Raw genomic sequence first — 25,277 nt, forward strand, 5'->3', positions numbered from 1 at the left:
ACATAAAATAGACCTATACATTTACAGTCTCTACAGAGAAATACAGTCATGTCATAGTATAATAAAATGTCCTAATGTGTAAATAGTGATGTTTACTCATTTATAATGTCCAGCACTACTCAAATATAACTGCTTGCCTTCTTTGCCCATCATATTAACATTCCCATGTCATCAGAGTAAAAAGGACCATAAATCTGATTAAGAATTATATTATCAAGACCGATATAATCTGTGTTGTAGAACAGATATGAAAACATTTTGCCATAGCAATGCTCAAAAGCATCACATTCCATTTGTTTTACAGACCCATATCTCTGTACATTTCAATTTACAGAATGGACTAAATTAACTTCCAGGTGTTTAAAGCTCAGTTGGGGGCTGTGTCAGATCCTTTGTGAATAACATAATAAAGTTGAGTATTGGGCAGCCTGACCACGGCTTCAAAACGATTGTGTGGATTTGCTACATCACCAGTCCTCCTTTTATAAGCAAGATGATTATTTCAACCCAAGTCAAAAACATTTTTGTCTCATCCAAACGTAAATTTCACACGTCAGACCTGAACTGGGCTGGCCAGCTAATAGCGTGGACAGTAAAACAAAGGCGCATCGCCCGTCTGTTCTCTCTCACTTCACATCCAAATCCAACTGAAACGCACTATCAGTATTTCAGTTCCATGCCGGAGCTGAGAGACGTGAGCGCCCTTAAAATGTCCCGTCGTCATCCACCACGTTGAGAGGATGAGAGTTTTCTCAAACTGAGCAGGTCGAGTCTTTAAAATGTGTAAACTCCAACTGTGATTCTGGGTGATTTAGCTAAGGGCTAGACTTTCGCTTGACTTTGAGAGATGCCGCAGAGGCTAGTCTGTAACGGTCGCAGATGAAGACCAGCTGTGTTCCTTGACGTCGTTTTTTGTTGTCTGAAGTACGCGACGCTATCGTCTTGTGAGTAACCCGAGAAGCGGGATTTTCATTCACATTCACTAAGAATAAAGCATCATTGTTCAGTCTTGGAAGTATATCACACTAAATCCGTGTGTACTACTTGAGTACGATAATGACGGTTGTTGTTTGCATGCTGCGAATGCGAGACATCGGCTCTCCCGAATAAAAGGATAGCACGTCGAAATGGAGAAAGGGCAAAGCGTAACGAATAGAAATAGCTTTAGCATCCTCGGCCAACACCCACTGGATAAATATTTCGATCCGCGGATCAGTAAAACGCTTACGTTTTAACTCTGTTTACATGAGAGCACAGACAGAATAGCCTTTCTTTAGCGTACATCTACTTCTGATGTGACTTGTATTTGCTAGGTTGTTAGTATAATGTATTTTTAGTATCAGTTTTTCTTTGTTTGTTTGTTCTGTGGTCTTTGATTCAGTGATTTTCTGATCCTGCCTGGCTTCATTGACTTTACCTCAGATGAAGTGGTGAGTACTTTTGCAAAATGCACCAAAACAGCTCAGCAGGTTTCCTGACATGCCCCATAAGGGCTTACCAGTATGTGTGTTTCAGTAAATACAGCACATCTAGTAATGATTTAGTGGAGGGGGCGGGATCTTCCTAATTAATTAGTGAGCTGGCGGTCTCCTCTACCTTCAGTGAGATGGAGGAGCTGAGTCAGTTGCCATGTAGTGCGAACACGACTACAACAGAGGGTGGAGTGTGGCATAGTGTAAGAGAGGGATGAAGGAGTGCAAATAAGATGTGCAAAATAGGTGGTGTTGGCATCCCAGGTGCATAGGGTGTGTTGTCACAGGCAGAGAGGCTGAGGGGTGTGTGGGTGTGTGTGTGTGTGTGTATGACAGTGTGAGGGAGGCACGAACCAAAATTCCCATGTGTAATGGATATGGGATAGTATATATTGTGGTATTTATATTTGGTGTTACATTTTGTGTGTGTGTGTGCTAGAATGTGGGAGAGAACGTAGGATGTTTTTGTCTGTCTTACCACAGGGAGATTAAACTGATGCCCTGCTTATAAAAACAGCAATATTTGTGCTTTGAATGAGCACATCCAAGTCACTTGAAGTCAAATTAATAATGGGATAGAGATGTGTGCATATGTGAAAGCTGTCCAAAGTAACACCCCAAACTGTTCTTATCTTTGTGCAATGCATAGTCTGTATGAAAATACAAGCATGAACATAAACAAAGATAATTGTTCTGTAGAACATTGGTTCCTTTCTGTTACCATTTGCGTCTGTCATTCAGGATCTGACCTGTGCTCTGACCCGGAAGATAACCCTGAAGACGCCGCTTATTTCCTCCCCCATGGGTACTGTGACTGAATCCTCCATGGCCATCGCTATGGCCGTGAGTATCCCCCACACACTCAAAACCATGAAGTCCTGTTGCTTTTCCATTTAGCTTTCTGTGATTTTGTATTACAGCTCATGGGCGGTATTGGGATCATCCATCACAATTGCACCCCAGAGTTCCAAGCAAATGAAGTCCGGAAAGTTAAGGTGTCAAACTTTCAGTGAATTGTCTTAATAGGAATATAATGAACAACACGTTGAACATGCAGATTTACACACAAGCTTCCCTGAGGCCTCTCATCAGCAGAGCAATATATGGTGTCATGGCAGAAATTCGAGCAGGGCTTCATCACGGATCCGGTGGTGATGAGTCCACAGCACACGGTCGGAGATGTGTTTGAGGCCAAGGTGCGACACGGCTTCTCTGGAATCCCTGTCACCGAAACCGGCAAGATGGGCAGCAAGCTTGTGGGAATCGTGACGTCACGAGACATTGACTTCCTCTCAGAGAAGGACTATGACCGGCTGTTGGAGGAGGTTTGTGATTCATCTTTGATTGTACATACAATATACAAAAGGTTTTTAAAAACACAAATGAATCACATATGACATACAATGCTTAAAAATATAGGTGGAATAGAACTATCATGAAATTGTGATATTTCTGTGTCAGTGTGTGAAAGAGGGCAATATATATATATATATATATATATATATATATATATATATATATATATATATATAAAAATAAAAAATGTGTATATATATATAAGTGTGTGTGTGTGTGTGTGTGTGTGTGTGTGTGTATAAAATCACATTCTTTAAACTCACATCTTTTTGTGATTTATTTGTGATATTTGCCAGGCAATGACAAAGAGGGAAGATTTAGTGGTTGCACCAGCAGGTGTTACACTCAAAGAGGCCAATGACATCCTGCAGTGCAGCAAAAAAAGGTCTGATTCTTCATCTTTTCAGCTTGAGAAGTGAAACTGCTTCTAAAGGACTTTGAAAGGTTATTTTCACTTCTCCACTTCTTCTCTGAGTAACGGGTCGGTCGTGGGGACGCTTGTTGATTGCAGGTAAACTGCCCATTGTGAACGACAGTGATGAGCTGGTGGCTATAATTGCTCGCACTGATCTGAAGAAGAACAGAGACTACCCTCTGGCCTCTAAAGACTCCCGCAAACAGCTGCTGTGTGGCGCTGCCATCGTTACCCGTGAGGATGACAAGTACCGGCTGGACCTGCTCGTGCAGGCAGGAGTGGACGTGGTGGTGCTGGTAGGTCTTAAGGTCCTAAAGGGAGTGGGATTAGTCTCCATCCTGAGTATGGTGCCTGAATCAAATGACAAACTATTTTTGCTATGAGGCTGTGTAACACAGGACTGTGATTGGACATAGTGAATTTGGTCTGAAGGCTGTGTCTATTGTTTTAGGACTCATCTCAGGGAAACTCGGTGTTTCAGATCAGCATGATTAACTACATTAAACAGAAGTATCCTGAGCTCCAGGTGGTGGGGGGGAATGGTGAGTCACAGTTCTCACATTTGCTTGTTCTGTAAACTGAGAGGGTTGAGGTAGGTAAGAATTGATGGTGTTTGGTTCTTTTCATTTGTTGCTGTGTTCACTTTCATCCTTCTCTCTCGCTCTGTCTCTGTGTATGTCTGTGTAGTAGTGACAGCTGCTCAGACGAAGAATTTGATTGATGATGGTGTGGATGCTCTTAGAGTGTGGATGGGTTATCTTTGATAAGACATCGTATACCAGAAAATTGTTTAAAAGATGGTAATAGCTAAACCACCAGACATAATAGTGATGGATAAACAGCAGAAAAGAGTCATAGTGATGGATGTAGCAATCGCAAGAGATAGCAACATCAGCAACAAGGAACATGAGACGCTAAAAGAAGAGGCAACACTGGCTCTGGTAGCAATCAGGGCACCAGGGGTTTAGGGACGATGACCATCAAACTGGGAGAGTGGCTCCAGCAGATCCCAGGAACAACATCCGAGATCCTCATCCAGAAGAGTGCAGTCGATGGAACACTTGGGATACTATGCAGGCAAATGTATATATTGTAAATTCCTGTTCTTTTTTATCAACATTCTTAGAACATAATTACTGTTCTAAGTTTACAACATCTGGTCGAGGTTTTCGTTTATTCAAGATGCATCCTGTAGTGCCTTTTCACATTTTTGCACTATTTCTTTATTTTGAGTCAAATGTTTCAAATAAAATAATACAATCCACAAGGAAATGAAAACGAGAATTAAATCAAACTTATTGTTTCAGAAAGATTACTACTCATTCACACACCAGGACGCTACATCTTCTGGAGTATTATGCTCACGTTTCTAAACTTTTAAACATTATAATGTATTTCAGTTATGGAAATCAGTTAAACACTATAGGAAGGCCTACAACAGGAATGTACTACAAATACCTTCCTACTCCAGCACCCCTAATCGTCCACTCCCAATGGTGGGATATCCCTGAATAACAGTTGAATGCTATCTTTGCCTATATTTGCCTCTGTCTGTCTTTCAGGAGACTACAATATGAGAGTTACACACTAACATAAAAGATGAATAATGAATTAAGTAAATGCTGCACCGGCTAACATCTACTTTCTTCCCTGTTTTATTACCTGTATTATTATTTATAATATTTGTGAGCTGAAAACATGATATCCACCAAAAACATGATTCACTGACTCATGAACAATGTCAACAAATCTACACACACACACACACACACAGCAGGTGAGTTTTCTGTGGTGGCAGATGGGTCCAAGTGGGCTCATACTGGCCCTGCCCACATGTCGCCTCCTGCAGGTGTCAACCGTAGCCACTGTGCTCCATGTGCCCTTTCTCCTCTGCCACTGCTGGGAGAGGGCTCTGCCCACCCTCCTGACATGCTCCGCTACGCCTCCTGCATACCCCCTTTGTGCTTCAGACAGAGGCCAAAACCACTGGCTTTGCTGGTTCCAGGAACAGCCTGAGGTTGTCCAGGAGAGTGAAAGAATGCTATACCTTGCAAGGTATGATGGTCTTCATTGAAATGGGGGTTAAAAACATTTCAAGCCAGTGTTTTGTGCACTGACATCCCTCCTGCTACCGAAGGCCACCCGAGTGTTTCTTGTGTTTGTGAGTGTGAGGCAAAGGAGTGTGAAAGTGTTTGTGTGGATCAAGATGTAAATGCATGAAATGAAACGTACTGAGGCTATGTTTATTGTCACATATTTTATATCTAGAATGTTGGCCTACCTCCAAGTGAATTTGCACAAAGACCAAACATTTGTGTGGGGTGTTTGTTTGTGCATGTGAATATAGATGTGTGTAGTTCAATGGTGTATACATGTGTACATGTGAGTATGGATGTGTAAGTGTGAAAGATGTGTGTGTGTGTGTGTGTGTGTGTGAATTATATATTTGTTGGGGGCACATTCATATACTGCCACACTGCTATTCTCTCTGCTACTTTCTGTTTTTCAATTGGCGGAGTGGATTAGGGCCTGTCAGAGAGACTCTGAGAGATCTGGTGAGCCCTGATTGTGATTCTTTTTGTTTCTCTCTCTCTCTCTTTGTGTGTGTGTGTTTGTGTGTGTGTCTCTTGTCAACACAGTGTGAATAATTTTGATTTTAATTGGTTCGTTGTCATGAAATTATCTCTCAACTCTCTCAACCGTCTAAATCACACGCGCACACACACAAACAGTTGACACCCCCCATCCTATAGTCCACATTCATTCATGAGAAACAGAAAATTTGAATTTGAAATTTATTGGATTGAATAACAAAGATCCTTTTCTTTAGAACCATACACAAGCATGGACAATGACAATGTTGTGCTAAATGGTGTGATCAAACCCTATCATCATCCTTCCCAGCAAAGCCCTGATCTAATCCTTCTGTAGTGAGCTAAACGCTATTAATAAACTCCCAAACTCCTCCAGTGCTCTCTCACCATTCTGAGCAGAGCCTGTGCCAGGCCTGCAATTTTATCAACTACATCACAGCTGTTTTCTCTCTTCCAAATGTGTAGAGAAAACACACACACACGCGCGCGCGCGCTCTGTATTCTGACAGTCCCTGCAATGCTCCACTGTAATCCTCTTAGCCTGTAAGCGCTGGGCTCTCCCTGCAAACACACCCTAAACCCAGCACAGCATGGGACTATGTGGAAGACCACTTGCACAAACATCGACCGCACAGCTCCTTTTGCCTTTGCTTGCTATAGTTTCAACTGCTCGATGCACTGAAATGCCAAATACAGAGGCTAAAGCTCGAACACATGCGCCATGAACCAGCTGCACCCATTCCGAGGTAAATCAAATACACAGTTGCCAATGTTTAAAAAAGCTTTTTGAGCTTTTTACATTTTATTGATTTATTTTTTTTTAAAGAACATGAGGACTTTTTCATTTTTATTTGTTCAGAATGTTAAATAGTAGTAGTCCCAGTAATTTTGTAGTTCCAGTAGTATCGTCATTCAGGTCTCCTTTATCAGGTTTTGGATGGATTGGTAGAAGTTCATATTGACTGGTTATAAACATAGTTCTGATGTAGTCAAGCACAGCGTCTGTCTCTTTGGCCAGTTGGTAATCATAGCCTTTTTATGTGCTCGGGAAACCTTTCTGCATACTACCGATTTCTTTAGCTGGTCCTCCTTGGGAAGTGTGTGGTCCCTTTGAGCAGTACAAAGCTTCCCCAGCCATGGCTCTCCCCATGCGCTGCTGCTTAGTTTTCTTCCCCACTACTTTGTCCCATAACGTCTTCAGGTTCTTTCTTTCACACTTTGGGTTTTGGTTTTCACTCTCTAGAGCCTCTCTTTCACTCTTCAGGTGTTGTCTTTCACTCTCAAGATTCTCTCTTTCACCCTTCAGGTGTTGTCTTTCTCTCTCCAGAGCCTCTCTTTCACTCTTCAGGTGTTGTCTTTCACGCTCTAGATCCTCTCTTTCACTCTTCAGGTGTTGTCTTTCACTCTCAAGATTCTCTCTTTCACCCTTCAGGTGTTGTCTTTCTCTCTCTAGAGCCTCTCTTTCACTCTTCAGGTGTTGTCTTTCACGCTCTAGATCCTCTCTTTCACTCTTCAGGTGTTGTCTTTCACTCTCAAGATTCTCTCTTTCACCCTTCAGGTGTTGTCTTTCACTCTCTACATCCTCTCTTTCACTCTTCAGGTGCCATCTTTCACTCTGTTCATTTTTTGTCTCCTTCTGCTTCTCCTCCAACTCCTTCCCACTACATTCCTCCTCAAATTTTCCAATTTTAACACAGTGTCGTTTTCTAATTTCCTTCGTATCTACTCTGTCAGGTAGTTCTTGTTGCAATCTACTCATTGCTTTTTGTGTGTTCCTGTCCAACAAAATCTTCGTTTTCTTCTTCTTCGAAGATCTTCTGTGAGAGCAGCAGAACTGCATTTTGCTGCTGCAACCTCCCATTTCTGTCAACAGACTGACCAATTTTACCTTTGTCAAGCAGATTATAAGAATAGCTATTATGACAATGGTCAGTGATATTATGACATCACAGTTTTGGTTTTGTTGACAATTCCATTGTCATCACACAGAATAGAATAAACTATTGTGGGCTTGCTTTCTTTTCACTTTAGCCTTAATTAGATTAATTAGATTCATATGTTTGCTTTAGATTTGCCTTTTTACATTTTATTTATACCATGAAAAACAATACAGAAACAATTAAAGAAGTCAAAGCCTTTGTCACAGTCTCTCCAGACATGCCTTTCTCTGGTTGTCAAAAAGACAAAAGAGATGACTATGGACTACAGAAGGATGCAAATGCCTCACACCCCAATACATACAGTGAAGAGTGAGAACATACACTCTCTTAAAATCACAAACAATCTCTCATGGTCCCTGAGCACTTTTTCCTTAGTGAAGAAAGCTCTGCTTCCTGAGGAGACTGAAGAAGGACAGCATGTCCGTCATCCTGATCTGGTCTGCAACAGCATCATAGAGAGTGTCCCGACCTGCGCCATCGCTGTCTGGTACTGGCACTGCTCCCCCTGCTCTTTTGGATTGTTTAGTTGAATTTAGCAGTCTGCTCTCAAATTTTCTGTGCCTGTTTTCTGGGATTCTGAAATTCAGGCAATGTTTTTGTTGTTCTTCTGCAACACTATTAAAACTCTGAACTCCTCAAACTATTTTACTTCTCGAAGTAAATCTGTCACACATTTGTCTAGTACAGAATTATTAGATTTCTTTCTTTGACCATAAGCAAGATACACACATTTACTTTGCACATTTACATATTTCTTTGTCTGTTTCTCTCTATCGCTCTCCTTTTCTCAGAGAGTTGGATAAGAGATTAAGGACACTTCCTGAGGCAGAGAATGATTGGTCAGTAGTACATTAGAATGGCCCTACATACATTTCATCATTCCATATCTTTTCAGTGGTTATCAAAACCATTTATACACTTTTGCAGTTAAACAATGTTAAGATATTGATTAGTGTTTCAGTCAAATCAGTCTAACTCTGAAAGTATGTGTTTACCTTCCATATGAGACGCTATTTAAGACTACACACACATCAGATTTTGCAATGAAAATAAAAATGATAAAACAAACAAAGGGAAATAGTCTTTTTAACCTCTTGTTTGCTAGCAGAAAGCAAATAGAGCCTATAGGGATAAGAGAGAAAGAGAAAGAATGACATAAAAAATAAGAATGAGATAAAAAGAGATCCAGATACATGAAGCACATGTTGATGAGGGTTGGACTTGCAGAGGCCACATGGCAGTCACGTTAGAAGTGTTGATGCAGTAACTGCATCTGCAGCTAAACTAATGCTGCGTGCGTGTGTGTGTGTGCATGCGTGCGCGGGTCTGTGTATATGTGTATCTTTTTCCATTCTCCACCAAAAAGAGGCCAGGAGGCAATTGTCTCTCTAGAGATGTAACACACTTTCTGCAAACATATCATCAGATAATGGCAGAACACCTTACAACACACCAATGCATATCTGTTTACATATACAGTTGAATCATGAGAGATTATGCAAGGTGAGAATTATGATTTTAATGTCCTCTGGTTCTATGGCTTTTGATACAGCCTGTGCTAACTGAACATGGTTTTTCTTTTCTCCAAGACAATTGTGTCTCAGTTTTATTGCAGCTTAATGGTTTAATGCTTGGTTCCTAATATACATATACATATACATGCATGCACCCATACACACGTTTTTTCCTTGACAAGCTCTTATAGGCCTCTGGACTAATTAATCCCCAAGAAAAGTGAAATGACAAATATTTATATATATACACACACACAGCGCTTCACTTTTTCCACATTTTATGTTATGTTACAGCCTTATTCCAAATTGGATTAAAAAAAAAAAAATTCCCCTCAAACTCCTACACACAATACCCCATTATGACAAAGTGAAAAAATCTTTGTTTGGAGTTTTTGCAACTTTATTAAAAATAAAAAAACCAAAAATCACATGTACATAAGTATTCATAGCCTTTGCTCAATACTTGGTTGAAGCACCTTGGGCAGCAATTACAGCCTCAAATGTTTTTGAGTATGATGCTACAAGCTTGGCACACATATTTTTGGGCAGTTTCTCCCATTCTTCTTTGTAGAACCTCTCAAGCTCCATCAGGTTGGATGGGGCGCGCCGGGGTACAGCCATTTTCAGATCTCTCCAGAGATGTTCAGTTGGGTTCAAGTCTGGGCTCTGGCTAGGCCACTCAAGAACATTCACAGAGTTGTCCTGAAGCCAGTCCTTTATTCTCTTAGTTGTGTGGTTAGGGCCATTGTCCTGTTGGATGAACCTTCACCCTGGTCCAGAGCACTCTGGAGCAGGTTTTCTTCAAGGATGTCTCTGTATGTTGCTGCATTCATCTTTCCCTGACTAGTCTCCCAGTTCCTGCTGCCAAAAAACAACCCCACAGCATGATGCTGCCACCAGCATGCTTCACTGTAGGGATGGTTTTGGCCAGGTGCTGAGCGCTGCCTGGTTTCCTCCAGACATGATGCTTGGCATTCAGGCCAAAGAGTTGAATCTTTGTTTCATCAGACCAGAGAATTTTGTTTCTCATGGTCTGAGAGTCCTTCAGGTGCCTTTTGGCAAACTCCAAGCAGGCTGTCTTATGCCTTTTACTGAGGAGTGGCTTCCGTCTGGCCACTCTACCATACAGGCCTGATTGGTGGAGTGCTGCAGGAATGGTTGTCCTTCTGGAAGGTTCTCCTCTCTCCACAGAGCAATGCTAAAGCTCTGTCAGAGTGACCCTTGGGTTCTTGGTCACCTCCCTGACTAAGGCCCTTCTACCCCGATCACTCAGATTGGCTGGGCGGCCAGCTCTAGGAAGAGTCCTGGTGGTTCCAAACTTCTTCCATTTACGGATGATGGAAGCCACTGTGCTCATTGGGACCTTCAATGCTGCAGAAATTTTTCTGTACCCTTCCCTCGATCTGTGCCTCGATACAATCCTGTCTCAGTAGTCTACAAAGAATTCCTTGGACTTCATGGCTTGGTTTGTGCTCTGACATGTACTGTCAACTATGGGACCTTATATAGACAGGTGTGTGCCTTTACAAAGCATGTCCAATCAACTGGATTTACCACAGGTGGACTCCAATCAAGTTGTTGAAACAACTGAAGGATGATCAGTGGAAACAAGATGCACATGAGCTCAATTTTGAGTGTCATGGTAAAGGCTGTGAATACTTATGTGCATGTGATTTTTTTGTTTTTTTTATTTTTAATAAATTTGTTACAATTCCAAACAAACTTTTTTTACTTTGTCATTATGGGGTATTGTGTGTAGAATTTTGAGGGGGAAAAAAATAATTTAATCCAATTTGGAATAAGGCTGAAACATAACAAAATGTGGAAAAAGTGAAGCACTGTGAATACTTTCTGGATGCACTGTATATATATATATATATATATATATATATATATATAGAGAGAGAGAGAGAGAGAGAGAGAGAGAGTGTTTATTATAATGGCTTTGTTTGCATACATGGATGTCCTTACTTGAGCAGTCATAATTCATAATCATAATAATTCACTAAAATGATTCATTATAGCTAATGTTTTGAAATAATGAAATCATAGTGTCTGTGATTTCTTTTTTGTGTAAAGTGTCAGACTTTGTTTTTACTAAGATGTTGGGCCCATCAGTACCACCCTAGCTGCTAAGAACTGCTACTTCCTTTACTGAGCCTGTATTCCTCTGTTCACCACACTGCACTCACACTCAATGTGCAACACAATTAATGTGTGAAGAATTGTGAGTTTACTAAAATCTAATGGCTTTAGTTCACTCATTACACTTTAGTAAATCTAAACTCCAATTTCTTTTTTCTACTGAAAAAGAGATGAGCAATAGCTAATAATTAGTAATAGCTACTCTGCAATCTGAAATGTTTTTTTGTTTGTTTGTTTGGCATACATATTACCTCTTGGATTTTAAAGTTCTTTGAATCACAAAGAAAAACAATACGAGACAGTATGATGCTGCAGTAATTTAATCAAAAGAACAAAATTGATTATTCAGAATAAATTAACAGACAGGAATTAGGTCAAACCTTCTAATCATGTTTTTGTCAAATGTAATACTGTATACATACTACATTAAAATGACAGAAAAAAGAAAAGAAAAGTATAGGAAAATGCACTATTAAATGCACTATTATGAAGTTATGCATATTGGTCAGCATCATCCTCAGTTATAGCCTTCATCTCAGTTGCTGGTTTGTCTTCCTCCACCTTCTGAATTGGTTCCTTCATTGCATCTATTGCCTTCTTCAGATTGAGATTGTCCTTTTCACTCAGTGGGGCCAGTGCTGGGGTAAGGATTGTCTTGATTTGAGTTATTCTTTCCTCGCATCTGTTGTAAAACTCCTTCCTGTTTCTTGCTGCAAGGCTGTTGATACCATTTTGGGCAGATTCGCATTCCTTCCCTAACTTGTCAATCTCTGCAAGGAACTGAGGTGAGTTTGGATCCATGGTCATCAGTCTTCCCAGAGTACTGACATTGTTCATCAGGTACTGGACAGACACCTCAGTGTAAGTGGTAGACATCATGTTAACCAAATAGGCGTAGGCAGAAGTATTCAGAGCATTAGTGTAGATTTTGTCTTTGACAAACATGCTGTAGGTGTAGTTGTTCTCTACAGCTATTTCAACAGTCTGCTTAAAATGTTTAAGATTTTCACTAAGAGTGGTCTTAACAATGTTTGAAATGATCTGAAAGAAGTGCACCAGTTTCTCCCACTGTTCTTTCACCTGCCCCATGATTTCCAGGCCTTTCGCTAGCACCACAATTCTCTTGTTGAAGTCGATCTCCTTGAGATTATAATGTTTCAGCTCACTCACAATTTCAGCAAGAGCTTTTTTCTTCTGATCCAAGTTGTCCATAGTCTTCTCGTTCCGTTCATTTGCAATTTTTAGCTGGGTTTCAGCCATTTGTAGACGTAGATGAGATTGTCTTAAGTGCATCTGGACCACATCTGTATTTGCTGAGTCATAGATTTGCTGTTGACTTGACTTGGGGGGTGCTGTCAAGAAAGATGGCTGATTTGTAAAAGACTTGCTTTTGGAATAAAAGGCCATGGCCCTTACATTCAGTTCGTCAATGGCTTTAATAAGCTCCTCTGTTTTGGCATCATCACATTTCCCCTCTGGAGCATATTTACCTAGCTCTGTTAAAGTGGAGATACCCTTGTCACAGATGCCTAGTGCCTCGGATTTAATCGGGCATTCAGCTTCTTGCTGTATATCTCTGCTGACTTGCTGAAATAGTCCCACCAAGTAATCAGACTTTACCGTTTGCTTCTCCTGATCATACACCTCAGGCCAATTTATTTCCTTACCTTTGCAAAGTTCTTCCATTTTCTCAACCACTAGTAGAAATGTTATAGATTTAGAAAATATGTTACTTGTTGCCAACATTTCATCCACGTTACTCTTCATTCCAGTGGCCATGTTTCTGTGGCTTTCAGGAGTGCCTTTTCAGTTTTTGATCACATGTGTTATGGCTTTTGGTGTAATAGTGTCCGCTTGGAGATAGGTTTGGATAATTTGTCCTGGAAGAAATTCTGTTGCAAACGCACAGGCTATTGATATTGCTTGCTCTGACATACTTGATATTAGCTTCAGGCCAAAAAGGCCCCATCCACTTGGCAAATCTTTCATTGCTTGCTGGTAGGCCCTTCTGTCCTCAGCTAATCTTTCATTAGCCAGATTGAAAGCAGCCTCGGCCCTGTCGCTTGCCTCCTTAGCTTCAGCCCGTTTAATCTTTGCTATCTCAATGTTTTTCTTGATTTCTTCCATCTCCTCATCATGACTCTGTCTTGCATTCACCAAAGCCTCCACCAGTTCTTGCATCAGCTTGATGATATCTGAGAATTGTTTCTCAGTCATGATGGCCAGGTTTAAGCATTCTGATGATATGTGCGCAATGTTCTGAAGCTCAGCTGGTAAGAAGGCTTGGACAAGACCATCATCCTCCTGTATTATGAGCCCAACTGAGTTTTTGATGTACTCTGGAACCTGTCCGGTGTACATACGAATTTGGTCCATGTTCTTGTGAGCAACATTAAAGGCTTGCCAGCAACCATTACATACTTGAAAGAGGCAGGCCCTAAAAGAATTGGGGTATCTGATGAATTTGAACCCGTCTTTTGGTGGATTTTTATTGATGGAGAAGTCATCTGCAGCAGAAATGCGTACCAGCTGAGCCAGTAAATCGATGGAGACGGGTGCCGGCAATAGATACTGCTCCCAGTTAGCATAGGGCTGCATCAGCAGCATGATGTCATTTCTGTAATCCTGTGCTTTGGTGAAACTCTTAGTAGCTTGGTTGAGCTTTGACAGCGCCATTGTTTTCCCTAAAATAGAGTAAGGCAGAAAATTTGTATAACATAAAGCCATAATAAGACAATCAGGAGATTCAGCATTTATTATTTCTGTACTATAAAGCAGTTAGCACTAACAACAACAGCACCTGCAGTGTTTCATCCACTAAACAATTTCAGATTAGAACACATCATAAGTTACATGTGGTTGCTTAGTAGTTTTTTTTTTCCTTCACAACAAGTGAAGTAAAATTAGTAGAAAGCAGAAAATAATACTATTTTAACTACCCACCATTTTACAAAATTAATACTCTTTGATTGAGGAGCATTTAAATGCTTTTTTTCATAAACATTGTTTTTTCATAAACTTCATTATGGTGTAGACTTCAACAAATTCACTATACAGTATATTTCATAAAAAAGTTGATGAATGTAAACAGAAATTCATATTATGCAAACATAAACTCACAGAAATCTGTAGAGGATAGAATAGAACGGTTTGTACCTGAAGTACTGTGGATACCTCTTGAAGAAGTGAGTAGTTGAAGTAGTAGCCTACCAGACTAGATGCTGTTCTGCTCCAAAACAACAACTTTTATATCATCCTTTCATATTTGTCAGCAAAGCAATATAACTGTGTCCTGCAAAAATATGCAGTCTGAGTTGTAATTCTGAATTCTACAGAACAGCTTTACTTCCTATAACTACTGAAATGTCTTTGTTTTTCGTGTCTTTATTTGGATCCCCATTAGCTGAGGTAGCAGCTGCTCTTCCTGGGCTCCACCAACAAAACTGTGTACTCCCATGATCATAGTTGGTAACTTGTTCCATACTGTGGTGACCAAGACAATACAGATCTGCACGCTGCATCTGTTTTGGGTTTTGGTTTAACTAACCTGCCTGGCAGTGTGACTATGTTGAGCTCTCGCATAATTTATATTGTGTTTACTATCACAGATATTCCTAAAGACGCCCATTAGACCGCAGGCCAGCCTCTCCTGAGTTCTGAGCCATGAGAGAGGCATGCTCGCTCTCCTTACTGACAGGGCAGTGTGAGGCTTGCAGATTCATTCTCAGCTAACCAGAGCTTAGACAGCTCTTTCCTGACAGCTCCCCTGGGAAACACCACAATGAAAGCATCTAGGGGAGGAGAAACTGCTGTTTTACCATAGACTAAACCCATATATACTTTGTTTTGTTAATAACAAATGCCACAGTAAAGTCAAGTAATACGATTCCGACCATTATTTTCTTGTAAAAATATCTTGTCGATCATTTTTGTCAGTGCTGTGCACGTAGAATGATCTGCTTTATAGGCATGCTTGAAATCAATGATTCATTAAGTGAAAAATAGTAGATTATCTGCTCAAGAATAACTTTTTCCATTAGGTTGCTCAATACAAAAGAAACTAATTCCAGGCAAAACGCACCATTCTAAATTTGATAATAATAGCCCAAAAGTAACACCAGCAACCTTTGAAAGGATGATCAATACAATGTTTGATAAAAATAATAATAATAATAATAAGAAGAAGAAGAAGAAGAAGAAGAAGAAGAAGAAGAAGAAGAAGAAGAATTTTATTCTAATTAAGAAATTACGGGCATTTCTTGTTACCCAATGGCACTTTACAAGTTCATACAATATAAAAAAGGTCAAATAAAATATAAAGAAGATTCAAATATATAAATAAGATAACAGGAGGGAGTAAAACTGGTTAAAAAAAATAGACATAATATTGATGCAAGTGCATACTATAGTAACCAATTAAAGGTTGAAATAATCTCAGACAAAGAGATGAGTTAGGAAATTCTTGGAAATGAGCAGCTGGAGGAAGAAGCCTTGGGTCTGCAGCTCCAGAAACGCCAATAGTGCAGAGTGTGATGTGAGGGACAGAGAGCAGATGAGTGTCAGAGGGATGGAGACAGAGTGAAGGAAAAGACATATGAGGAACACCAGAAAGGGATGGACAGGTCAGACCATGAGGGCAAAAACCAAGAGAAGGATTTTGTACTGCACACAGCCACGAACAGGAACCCATTGTAAATGTTTGAGTGTAGTAGTTATATGTTCCTTTAAGCTGGTGTGTGTAAGAACTCCAGCAGCCATTTTCTGAATGTTCTGCAGCTTCTTTAACCTACAGACAGGAAGCCCATAAAGAACAACACTGCAGCAGTCTAATCAACATCGCACAGCACTGTATTAGCCTAATCAGCATCACACAGTGCTGCAGTAGTCTAACTGGTATCATAAAGTACTGCAGTAGTCTAGCTGGCATCACACAGCACTTCAGTAGTCTAATTAGCATCACAGAGCACTTCAGTAGTCTAATTAGCATCACACAGTGCTGCAGTAGTATAATCATCATCAAAAATGCATAAATAAGAAACCTTGTATCAAAATTTGCATGCCTATATCCTTACACATAGATATATTTGCTGACTATTATGCCATTGTAACATTTTTTAAACAAATTAATTGCAATAACTAAACAATTGAATAATTTAAATTTAATGTCTCTTATACAATCATAAAGCTGACTAAGGCTGACAACCAATCAATAGGAGAACTTCTACCTTAAAGGATTAGTGTGACGGTTGAGTCTAAGGCATTGTGGGAATTGGAGAAATAATTGAATCATGTAGGTGTAACATAATGAAGAGAGGATAATTTAATAAAACATAGAAGGCTAAGGTTAGTCTAATTTTAATTGGCCCAGGCCATTCACTACCACTAAATGACTAAATAGGGATGTTGTGCCCTCTAGTGGGTGAGTCAGAGATAATTATGCAACAAAAATACTTGTGAAGTCTGGTATGCTTTATCATTAAAGTTGCTATAAGATCTTTTTTGGAAACACTTTGACTAAACTGTTTTATGTATTTGTAGCTACCAATAAACCTCTCTTGTAGGAGGATATATTCTGTATCTGTTAATTCTATGTGTACATTCAGCACATGGAATCTGCCAACATCCATTCCTGCATGTTCTTTCAGGATCAAGGCCTCTGGAATGGTGACTGATGTAGCAGAGCACCTAGGCAACTTTCAGTATGTGATAAAAATGAAAAATAATATTGAACAAGCTGGTATGCATGCACACATGTGCACACACAAGCAGACCTTTCTTAACCTCTACTCTTGCCAAGCCCAGTTCACCTGTTTCTTACAGTTTATGGAAGTTACTGTTTCTCCTTTCAATGTTCCTGTTATTAAAGACACATTTGTTACATATGTTTAATGTTCATAGGAATCATTATTTGTGACTTAATATTTTAATTTCAAAGAGCTGGACAAAGACTTTGAATTCCTCTGAACAGTACATGGAGATCAGATTACATCTCAGTAAGATGCATGATGAGATCTTGTACTGCAGCTTGTGTTCATTGTAGTTTTCCATGGAATGACCATGAGATTTGCACTAAATAGATGCCAGTCAGTTCAGTCAGCAATATATATTGCTAAAAAGATTCCCCTATGTTCTAACAGGCAAAACCTGTATGTCTAGGTTGGATGTAATCATTGAATTAGAACTGAAATTTAATTAATTAGTAAGACGCACAAAATATGGTTGTTTTTGATTGTGTAATGTTTTCCTTTTCCACATATGCCTTTCAGCACTTTAGTTCTGTTTAGTGATTTATATTTCAGTGGAAACAGGTCCTTACATATTCCGCAGAAAGCAAAAAATAAAAACAACTAAACAACTACCAACTAATAAAGATGTCAAGTTGAACATGGAAAGTCTTGTTTTGTTTATTCATCTGTTGTTGTGGTTTCTCTTTATGCCGTTCTGTTGATTTGTATCCACTTCATGGCAGGTTGAAAATTATTTGATTCTGTGAGACATTTAGAGGAAGTGTGAGTACAGAAAAAAGCATGTAACTGAAGCATGACATTCTTTAATAGGCTGTATCACTTTTTCTTCTGTGAGTCTGTGAGGACCTCATAAAGCATGGCTTGTGGCAAGTGGGTTAGTACAAGGGTAAATATGGGATAGGAGTGTCAGACGAGAGGCTGATGCCTCTTGCCATGAAGCAGACCCTCCAGCAGATCAGAGTGCTCCTGGACTGGGACAGTGGTCTGATCTCCTTCTTTGATCCTCTCAACAACAGATATGTGCACACCTTCAGACAAACATTCACCAAGCAAGCCTATCCATACTTCTATAATGTTTGTCCTGCTATGAGGGTGTTACCAGAATAGGCTGCAACCACTAAGGACATTATGCTAGTGTAATGGAAAAAAGGAACCTAGTCTATTGAAAATGAACACATTTCTACTTGATCATCATTTCAACAAGGGTGCACCGTGAGATAACATTTATTATGGTAATTATGGATGGCCTTTTCACACTTGGCCAAAGTTTTTGCTTTCGGCTCAGTTTTCCATTGCTCTGAGGTTGTCTGCTTAAAGGATTCAAACCTAGTTTAAAGGCAATCAGACTTTCTTTTGTTTCCTGTGATCATATACCTTAAATCATTTAATGTGATAATGTTATTTCTATTTAGGAGTTGTTTTCCTTGTGCACGCAGATGCATGCAATTGAGAAACCATTGTTTAGTGAAAAGAATCAAATTTGTTTGCAACTTCCTGGATTTTCATTTATTTGCAATTTTCCTCAAAACTGTTGTGAGAATACACACTCCCTGATAAACAAATATAAAAGGTTTATTGTAGATATTTCCTGTCCACTAGACACCTCCAATGTTTGCTGTCTAGCAAATGTCAGCTGGGTTTACTAGTTTCTGGGAAAACCCATATTATGTGCATCACCTTCAAGGTAACCTTTATAATCTCTGGACCTTTAGCTTTGCTGTTGATTTTCTCAAATACCCCAATATGGTCTTATGTAGCATTAATGCATGCTTTAAAATCTTCTAAGCCAAGTGAAAAGCACTCAGGTATTTACTCTTAAGTGCTGGTCATACTGCTGTTTTACTGTGATGTTTTCAGTGTTGTGTAATTACTGAATAGGGCTTAAATAAAACCATTGTCATTGTAAGAAGGCTCAACAGCAGTACTCATCTACTGAAAAAACAAGATGTGGGTTCAGATGAATCTACTTCCCTTTTCATGTACACTGAAAAACATCAGTTTTTCAAATGCTAGGATATATTTTGTCTACAAACACATTTCTATTTATGGTCTTTCTTATCTTTTATAGCATCAAGGGTTCTTTGGAAGGTCAGCAGAAAATGGAAGAGAGGAAGGTGTGTGTGAGTGAATGCTTGTGTGTAATGTCATTTTCTATGTTGAGTGTAGCTCTATGATGTACTCTGGAGAGCTGAAGTTTGAGAAGAGGACCATGTCTGCTCAGGTGGAGGGGGGTGTTCATGGCCTGCACTCGTAAGTCTTCGTCCTCTCTGCTCACTAAACTCCTACTACCGAATCCATCATGCTCAGTGGCTCTTTTAGGGAACACTCCACCAACTGTCAAGCAGTGCCACAAAAGCACTCAAGGACTGGAAAATAACCTGTGTGTGTCTGTTCTCACAGTTTGCAGGGACAGTGTTATGAATAATAATACACAGCAATAGACCCCTGCTGATCTCCACTGAAATCTGAATGGACATGAACTGACAATTTATTTATGAATAATTAATTCAGATAAATTGTGGGTTTCTAATAGATAACAGGGTCATGACATAATGAGTAATGCCTCTATAGATTTCTATTCATGTCTTCAAGTAATTCATTTACATACATTGAATTGAAAGAAAACTGGCTTTGGCATGACTGGACAGAGCATTGTAATGTAAACGTCAGTACTATGCACATTTTGCAGTGTGGACTTTTATAAACTCATCAGCTCTGCAGATATAGACTGTAGAGCTCTATATTGAATTGTGGATGAGCATATTAAAACCACAAGGCGGAGCTTCGAGAGAGAGAGAGAGAGAGAGAGAGAGAGAGAGAGAGAGAGAGAGAGAGAGAGAGAAGATGAAACAGAGCTGTTTAATGTTCAACAAATGGAAAGAAGAAGAAAATTATGAAAATCAGTAGAACTATTAGCAAAGTTGAAACTAGTTAATATTTAGTGACAGCGGAGTGGCTCTAGATCCCTGTGGCAGGGACTACGGACGATCACGGACTACAGGAGCCCACCCTCCGGACTGATGAGTGCGGATGAGTCTCTGGCGAACGAGCTGAATACATTCTTCGCTCGCTTCGAGGCTACATCTAGCAGCGCTAATGCTAACGGCGCTAATGCTAGCAGCGCTAATGCTAACGGCGCTAGTGCTAACAGCACTAATGCTAGCAGCGCTAGTGCTAATGGCACTATCGGCGCAGCCAATGGCACATGCGCGGGGCCCACCATAGAACAGCGCCCTCTCATCGTCACGGAGAGTGACGTGAGAAGAGTGTTTAAAAGGGTGAATACCAGGAAGGCGATGGGAGCAGACGGTATCTGCGGGAGGGTCCTCAAAGCCTGCGCAGATCAGCTAGCCCCGGTATTCACCGACATCTTCAATCTCTCCCTGACGCTCCGTATCGTCCCGTCCAGCTTCAAGCGATCCACCATCCTCCCCGTCCCGAAGAAACCTCGACCCTCCGACCTCAATGACTACCGACCTGTCGCCCTCACATCAGTCGTGATGAAGTGCTTTAAAAAGCTAGTCGGAGACTTCATCACATCTTCACTGCCAGCCTCCATGGACCCAATGCAGTTTGCATACCGCCACAACCGCTCCACTGACGATGCAATTGCACATCTGCTCCACACTACACTGACTCACCTGGACGAAGGGAGGGGAAATTATGTTAAAATGCCATTTGTCGACTACAGTTCAGCATTTAACACTATCATCCCCTCCCTACTCACTACTAAGTTGGGGGATCTAGGACTGCATACATCCCTGTGCGACTGGATCTCCAACTTCCTAACAGACAGACCACAATCAGTACGGGTGGGCAACTGCGCCTCATCCACCCTCACCCTCAGCACTGGAGCTCCTCAGGGTTGTGTCCTAAGCCCCCTGCTCTACTCACTGTACACCTACGACTGCACAGCCACTTCCAGCTCCACCATCATTGTCAAGTTTGCTGACGACACCGTTGTCATGGGTCTGATCTCGGACAACGACGAGAGGGCCTACCTGGATTAAACACCTGGAAAACTGGCGCCAGGAAAATTATCTCCTCCTAAACGTCAGTAAGACAAAGGAGCTGATCGTGGATTGCAGCAAGAAGCAGGAGCGGCACTACCAACCTGTGAGGATCAGTGGAACCACGGTGGAGAGAGTAGATAGTTTCAGGTACCTTGGTGTTCACATCTCGCAGGACCTGTCCTTCAGACTGCCCTCCAAGGTACTGCGGAACTTCTATACCTGCACTATCGAGAGCATCCTCACGGGGAACATCACAGTCTGGTTTGGGAATAGCACCAAGCAGGACAGACAAGCACTCCAAAGGGTAGTGCGTTCAGCAGAGCGCATCACTCACACGGAACTTCCTGACCTGCAGACCATCTACTACAAGCGGTGCCAGACCAAGGCCAGGAGGATTGTGAAGGACCCCACCCATCCCAACAATAGACTCTTCTCTCTGTTGAGGTCAGGGAGGCGCTTTCGCTCCCTGAAGACCAAGACAGAGAGGCTGAAGAGCAGCTTCTTCCCACAGGCCATTCGGGCCCTGAATCAGGGAAACTGATAAACTGTGGGGACCACCACCACAATGTAACATAACTGTATATCTGTATATATATATTTATATTCAATGACCTTGTTACACAACAACTGTAGATATGTTATTATACGAAATGGATCTGTACATTCTGTAGATTGTGTACATATATACACAACCATATACATTGTACATTGTGTATATAATCATAATATACATATATTGTACATACATTGTTAATATATTTTGTACATACATAGAATATATAGATTTATCTTTGCATATATATATTTCACATATAGAGAATGTCTATATTTCTCTATGCACCCCTGTTTTCTTTTCCTCAGTTTGGACAGAGCACTCTCCACCATTTCACTGCGAGTTATGCTGTGTATGACTATGTATGTGACGAATAAACCAAACTTGAACTTGAACTTGAACAGTACTTGTGGTAGCCTTTTTAACTAAGTGTACTTAAAATCAGACATTAGCACACTAAAACATTAAAGCATTAAGATAAAAGATAAATCCTTTATGCAAATGCAGTTGTTTCTTAAAGATTGTTTCTTTTAGAAATATAAGTTCTTATCACACCTGTATTAGAATATGAGCCCAGGAGAGTAACCCTAGAACACTAGGAACATTTATGTTACAATTTCCTTGCAAAATCACAAGCCTGATGTGAATATTAAAATAAGAACAACAAATAGATACACCTGTTATCATTTTATTATCCATCTTCACATAATATAGGGAAGGTGCTTATGTGCTCATTTCTCCTTTGTTAAAAAAGCACTGACATTTTGCTGCATCAAACATTTGTGTGCCATGCATTTAGTGTGTAGCATAACAACAAACAAATTCTGCAAACTCCTACTTTATGAGCATTAAAGGCGGTTGGGCAGAGTGTTGAGTGAAGCTTCAGAGCTTGACTGTAACCTTGTTATATTTCAATGGCAATGAGGGCAGTACAGGTAGTGACTAAGAGGCTTTCCTTCCCAATCCCTCTGAATGTTGTCTCTGACAACATTCCAGACAGCACTTTAGAGAAAACAGTAGTCCAATGGCAGCAGACAGGCCTTTTTAGGGATCACCACTTACAGAGTCTTACCAAGACACCCAGTAGCTTTATTTTGTTTGGGACGAAGCCTCTATCAGAGCCGTATTTCATTCTACCTGATTCAGCTGCTGCTTGTATGATGCATGTTGGATGAATCTCTTACTCTGCTCCTCAGCTAAGAGAAAGCTCTCCATCTCGATCTGAGGAACAAACTTGGATTGTGTGCGTGGCTCCAGCACAACCACTGGTGAATGCGCACGCAGTGTCCCAGGAGCCGCTCTGTGGTGCAGGTGGAGAGGGGAGGTGGGCGGAGGCCCGGGGCGTCAGCTCACGCAGGGTTGTAGAGGAGGATTGGAGTACTGGACATCGCTTACATGGAGGGCCATGTCTATGAGCACTTTGCCAATGGCAAGCACGACAGCTACCAGATCGACTACCGCCTCATTGTGGGCGACACAGAGCCAGCCAGATTGCAGCTGTCGCCTCGCGACCCTGAGCACCAGGGGCCATTTGGCCACAACACATCTCATGGGCATGAGACTGCAGCTCAGCGCTACAGCGCCACGCGCATCCAGGCTGGCTACGAACCAGAGAGGTGAGACTCCTACGGTTTCAAAGGAGTGCTGATCAGCAAAATTAACCATGTTTGCATCACTAGGTTAACGTTAGTGTCACTAAACAAGTTCATTAGGAGTGGACTTTATTTTTCTTTTGGATTGTGTACTTTTAAACTGTTGCACAGACTGGGTTGGGTTCTCAGTGATGTGCAATTTTAGCCCAATTCCATATTGTTGGTCTCAGAAGAACACATTCCTTTCGGGGATTATCATCACATAAAATAGACCTATACATTTACAGTCTCTACAGAGAAATACAGTCATGTCATAGTATAATAAAATGTCCTAATGTGTAAATAGTGATGTTTACTCATTTATAATGTCCAGCACTACTCAAATATAACTGCTTGCCTTCTTTGCCCATCATATTAACATTCCCATGTCATCAGAGTAAAAAGGACCATAAATCTGATTAAGAATTATATTATCAAGACCGATATAATCTGTGTTGTAGAACAGATATGAAAACATTTTGCCATAGCAATGCTCAAAAGCATCACATTCCATTTGTTTTACAGACCCATATCTCTGTACATTTCAATTTACAGAATGGACTAAATTAACTTCCAGGTGTTTAAAGCTCAGTTGGGGGCTGTGTCAGATCCTTTGTGAATAACATAATAAAGTTGAGTATTGGGCAGCCTGACCACGGCTTCAAAACGATTGTGTGGATTTGCTACATCACCAGTCCTCCTTTTATAAGCAAGATGATTATTTCAACCCAAGTCAAAAACATTTTTGTCTCATCCAAACGGAAATTTCACACGTCAGACCTGAACTGGGCTGGCCAGCTAATAGCGTGGACAGTAAAACAAAGGCGCATCGCCCGTCTGTTCTCTCTCACTTCACATCCAAATCCAACTGAAACGCACTATCAGTATTTCAGTTCCATGCCGGAGCTGAGAGACGTGAGCGCCCTTAAAATGTCCCGTCGTCATCCACCACGTTGAGAGGATGAGAGTTTTCTCAAACTGAGCAGGTCGAGTCTTTAAAATGTGTAAACTCCAACTGTGATTCTGGGTGATTTAGCTAAGGGCTAGACTTTCGCTTGACTTTGAGAGATGCCACAGAGGCTAGTCTGTAACGGTCGCAGATGAAGACCAGCTGTGTTCCTTGACGTCGTTTTTTGTTGTCTGAAGTACGCGACGCTATCGTCTTGTGAGTAACCCGAGAAGCGGGATTTTCATTCACATTCACTAAGAATAAAGCATCATTGTTCAGTCTTGGAAGTATATCACACTAAATCCGTGTGTACTACTTGAGTACGATAATGACGGTTGTTGTTTGCATGCTGCGAATGCGAGACATCGGCTCTCCCGAATAAAAGGATAGCACGTCGAAATGGAGAAAGGGCAAAGCGTAACGAATAGAAATAGCTTTAGCATCCTCGGCCAACACCCACTGGATAAATATTTCGATCCGCGGATCAGTAAAACGCTTACGTTTTAACTCTGTTTACATGAGAGCACAGACAGAATAGCCTTTCTTTAGCGTACATCTACTTCTGATGTGACTTGTATTTGCTAGGTTGTTAGTATAATGTATTTTTAGTATCAGTTTTTCTTTGTTTGTTTGTTCTGTGGTCTTTGATTCAGTGATTTTCTGATCCTGCCTGGCTTCATTGACTTTACCTCAGATGAAGTGGTGAGTACTTTTGCAAAATGCACCAAAACAGCTCAGCAGGTATCCTGACATGCCCCATAAGGGCTTACCAGTGTGTGTGTTTCAGTAAATACAGCACATCTAGTAATGATTTAGTGGAGGGGGCGGGATCTTCCTAATTAATTAGTGAGCTGGCGGTCTCCTCTACCTTCAGTGAGATGGAGGAGCTGAGTCAGTTGCCATGTAGTGTGAACACGACTACAACAGAGGGTGGAGTGTGGCATAGTG

The 25,277-nt window shown here is 40.8% G+C and overlaps 1 protein-coding gene across 1 annotated transcript; it reads left to right on the plus strand.

Moving 5' to 3' along the window:
- Nucleotides 1–82: 82 nt before the first annotated feature.
- LOC145658469 (inosine-5'-monophosphate dehydrogenase 1a-like) lies at nt 83–24,464 on the plus strand. The gene is made up of 6 exons (XM_081715355.1): nt 83–2,315; nt 2,393–2,467; nt 2,591–2,797; nt 3,125–3,210; nt 3,338–3,539; nt 24,417–24,464. Exons 1-6 carry the CDS (start codon nt 2,274–2,276, stop codon nt 24,462–24,464), a joined length of 660 nt encoding a protein of 219 aa, XP_081571481.1. The 5' UTR covers nt 83–2,273.
- Nucleotides 24,465–25,277: the final 813 nt, after the last annotated feature.

The sequence above is a fragment of the Electrophorus electricus genome, chromosome 6 (assembly GCF_041902795.1).
Source record: "Electrophorus electricus isolate QZ-2024a chromosome 6, ASM4190279v1, whole genome shotgun sequence".
NCBI lineage: Eukaryota > Metazoa > Chordata > Actinopteri > Gymnotiformes > Gymnotidae > Electrophorus > Electrophorus electricus.

Coding starts and splice junctions, on each gene's coding strand:
- LOC145658469 (XM_081715355.1), top strand. CDS start 2,274: ATGGGTACTGTGACTGAATCCTCCATGGCCATCGCTATGGCC. Junction 2,468..2,590: donor ATGAAGTCCGGAAAGTTAAG/GTGTCAAACTTT, acceptor GTGTCATGGCAG/AAATTCGAGCAGGGCTTCAT. Junction 3,540..24,416: donor GAGTGGACGTGGTGGTGCTG/GTAGGTCTTAAG, acceptor TGGGTGATTTAG/CTAAGGGCTAGACTTTCGCT.